Genomic DNA, 3,431 nt, shown 5'->3' with positions numbered 1-3,431 from the left:
CACCTGTCTCTTATACACATCTAGATGTGTATAAGAGACAGCATTTATACTGGTCAAAAAAGGGCTGGAGAACAAATATCATGAGAACACATAATTTCACTCTGAAACATGCTACACCATCTCAAACAAAACGTGAGCGATGAAGTGCTACAGCCTCCTGTTTGTTTGGATGTTCAAAGTGGGAGCATAAAGCAGAAGGAGGTGCTTCTAAATGGTGTACCTCTCCTTCAGCGCATGTTTCCATTACTCGTGCCATTACTGTATCTGCATACTCTGCATAATTAAAATAGTTTTTAAAAAAAAGCACTTAATCAAATCAATATTTAGAGTACTGTTATATCAGCACATTTGGTCATTCAATTTGGGATTGGCACTATATAAATATTTAAGTAATATTAACTTAACATTAACATTTATATTAGCGCACATTTCTACAAGATTATTATTATTATTATTATTATTATTATTATTTTGTTATCCAAAATAAAAATATATATATAGAAATATATGGGTAATATAACTTACTGAATGTTTGTTCAACATAAACAGGCTTCACAACAAAGCCCTCCTTTTTGAATTTAGGGAATGCTACCCCAAAACATTTCTCTCCATCATTCGTTGAGGCTTGGATACGTCCACCATTTTCATTATAGTGCACTGCTGCTACCAGAGTCCTGAAAATGTGTATGATAAATAAGGTTTTACACAAATACACGACAATACATTCATGTTGTTACATAGTTGATTAAGCCTTTCCAGAGTCATTATTGACATTGTTTTACATTGTTCATTCTTAGCCATTCCGACCCTCTTAACGTTATTGATTTAGTGTCAGTGGTAGTGGTAATAATAATAAGTACATATAAACAAATTTTATTACTCAATAAACAATATAAACAATGTAGAACAACAAATACAAGGTCATTCAGTAAAATACCAATTATTAAAATATCAACTTGCCTGCACTTTTGACCCCAATATGAAAAATGATTAATTTTTGGAGCGAAATGATTCAATGTTGAGTGGAATGCTTCTAATTTTGATGTTTGAAATGTTTCGCTCATAATTTTCACATCTTGGCACAGCCTGTGGTTTAATATTATAGGCAAGAGGACCTGAGTGGCCTTGCTTCCTGAAATAGAATTGATCAAATAATGTTACAGTAAACAATAATACAGTATATGCCTTAGTAATAATAATATACAGTTGTAAGTATTTACCTGGCACCATCCATTTCTTTTTACGTTCTCGGCCAACCAGCGGACCGTGGAGACAGTTCGGAAATAGGTCGTCATGTCCAGAATGAATATTTTGTATGTGGCTTGCTATTGATTTCCACTTTGCAACTTTTAATTCGGCATTCCCATCAGGTGTGGATATAGCACACCAGTACAAGTGGTTGGTAATGCTTTGTATCCAAGGCTTAATTGATGCGCAATTGGAAAGATTAGCAGCTGCCTTCAATTTCTTGTTTAAGCCTTTTTGTAAGATAAAATGATGGTTTAGATTAGTCTATATGTCAATTCATTTTTTTTTTTATAGATATGCTTATAGACATTTTTAAAATGCCAAATTTGAAATAATAAATAATTTCTACATACTTTTGCTGATGTGCCAAATATCATATTTGTGGTGAACATCTGCAAGTTTGTCTTTCATCCACTTCCGTATTTGGGAGTGGCGGTCAGTCACCAGAGTATTGATGGAAACACCACTCTCTCTTAGGGATGCAATGCTTCTTACCAGCCCTTCCTTTTCCATTGCACTGCTAGAAGTAACTTCATTAGACTGCAAACAAATACAGTAATAGTATTATTCTTTTATGTGTTTGCTTTAAAAACATACAAAAAATAGTGTGTTTAAATTCACATGCAAATTTATAATATAAAATGTAAAAATTTACAATATAAGTAAAATTGAGTAATAAAGTATATAAATAGGCAGGTGAACAGAAAATGCTCCCTTAAAAAGTTTCTTCTGAAACAATATATTTAATAACTGTTTTACCTGTACTAGCTGGACATCGACAATCTTGCATGTTTTCAAATTCATCATCGTATAGGCACCATACTTGGCAGAGTGTCCAGGTGAGTCTGCCCTTCCATCCCCTCCTAAAACTACTTCTTCATCAGCAGCAAGGGCTTCCAACCTTGAGTTTCTTTCTTTTTCCCATAATTGTATGATACTGGGCAGAACATGCAGCCTTTGGTGTTTAGAGAAAGTCTGCCTTGCGATAGTTGAAATGCCAATATGACTAAACAGTCGAAGTACCTTCTGTATTGAAGGTCCAGAGAGAATCAATGCAGCAGAAAACATAATGTTTCCTGCTGCAGTTGACCCAACAAATGACTGGCTGTTCCACTCCCTCTTGAAATTGCAGCCATTGCACACTTGCTGTAGTCTACAGAATGTGCCTACAACAGCACAAATCTTCGTTTCTGCAGAATGGCCACAAATTGGGCATGAACCAAATGCTGCCAGTAGAGCCGATTTAAAGACTATGAATTTTCTTTCTTCTCCCTCAACATTCCTAAGTTTAAGATTAAAAAATAAACATGAAGTCACATGACGGCCCTTTGGAAAATGGTGCGTAATAAATTTATTATTATATTTTATATAAACATCTTTTCATTATAAATTTATGCGTAAAGGCGCTGCGCAACAATGTGAAAATACAAATGTACAGATTAAAATTGTGATGGACATTACAAGAATTAATGTAAACATAAATCAAACAATAGATCTATTAAAAATATTATGACATAATAATACAGGAAAAATGTAAAATAAAAGTCAACTTACGCTCCTGTATCAAATTCATCTAGTTCATCTTCTGTGTCGCTATCATCCTCAGGAATGTAATCAGGATCGTTTATTTTGTCATCTGCATCAAATCCCTCATCGCTATCATCATCAATAGAAATGTCTGTCACATCAACTTCACTTCTTAATGCACTTTCAGTAGTTTGTGTTTGTGCTTCAGCTACATTAGGTAATATTTGCATACCTACGAAGATATAGATTAAAGAGAATATTGTTGCATTAATTCATATGTTATTAATACAGTATTTATCAGAAAATTCAATTATATATGACCTTTATCAATCATTTTGTTTCCACTCCATTGAAAACCAGAGCTCTTCATTTGCTTCTTCAGTTGGTGATGTACACAACAATTACAGTGCATTTCCATTGTCTAAAATGTTGAGAAGAAATATATTACTACATATTGTTTGTTTATGAAAGAAACTGTTAGGTGTTTTGCACATGTTTAGCTATTTCTTTGTCTGTTTTTGTTTCATAATAAATGTGAAAACAACTGGAACACCTATGAATATGAAATAAGATTTTTTTTTTAAATGGTTAAGTTTCATTAAATTTATTTTTTATAGAACCAGATGAATATATTTTAATGTACACTGATTTGTAAA

At 32.9% G+C, this 3,431-nt stretch overlaps 1 protein-coding gene across 1 annotated transcript; it reads right to left on the bottom strand.

The window, feature by feature from the left end:
- Positions 1-755: 755 nt before the first annotated feature.
- LOC117100679 lies at positions 756-2,336 on the bottom strand. Its single transcript, XM_033240465.1, has 3 exons — positions 2,008-2,336; positions 1,602-1,788; positions 756-1,478 (listed from the first exon to the last, which is right to left on the bottom strand). The coding sequence occupies exons 1-3, from the start codon at positions 2,314-2,316 to the stop codon at positions 991-993; spliced, it is 984 nt and encodes a 327-aa protein (XP_033096356.1). The 5' UTR covers positions 2,317-2,336; the 3' UTR covers positions 756-990.
- Between the last annotated feature and the right edge of the window lie 1,095 nt (positions 2,337-3,431).

This window comes from Anneissia japonica, unplaced genomic scaffold, assembly GCF_011630105.1.
Source record: "Anneissia japonica isolate Jap-2015-1 unplaced genomic scaffold, ASM1163010v1 scaffold13068_len11835_cov106, whole genome shotgun sequence".
Taxonomy (NCBI): Eukaryota; Metazoa; Echinodermata; class Crinoidea; order Comatulida; family Comatulidae; genus Anneissia; species Anneissia japonica.
The sequence above is the reverse complement of the archived record's forward strand: the minus strand, read 5'-3'. Positions and strand labels throughout refer to the sequence as shown.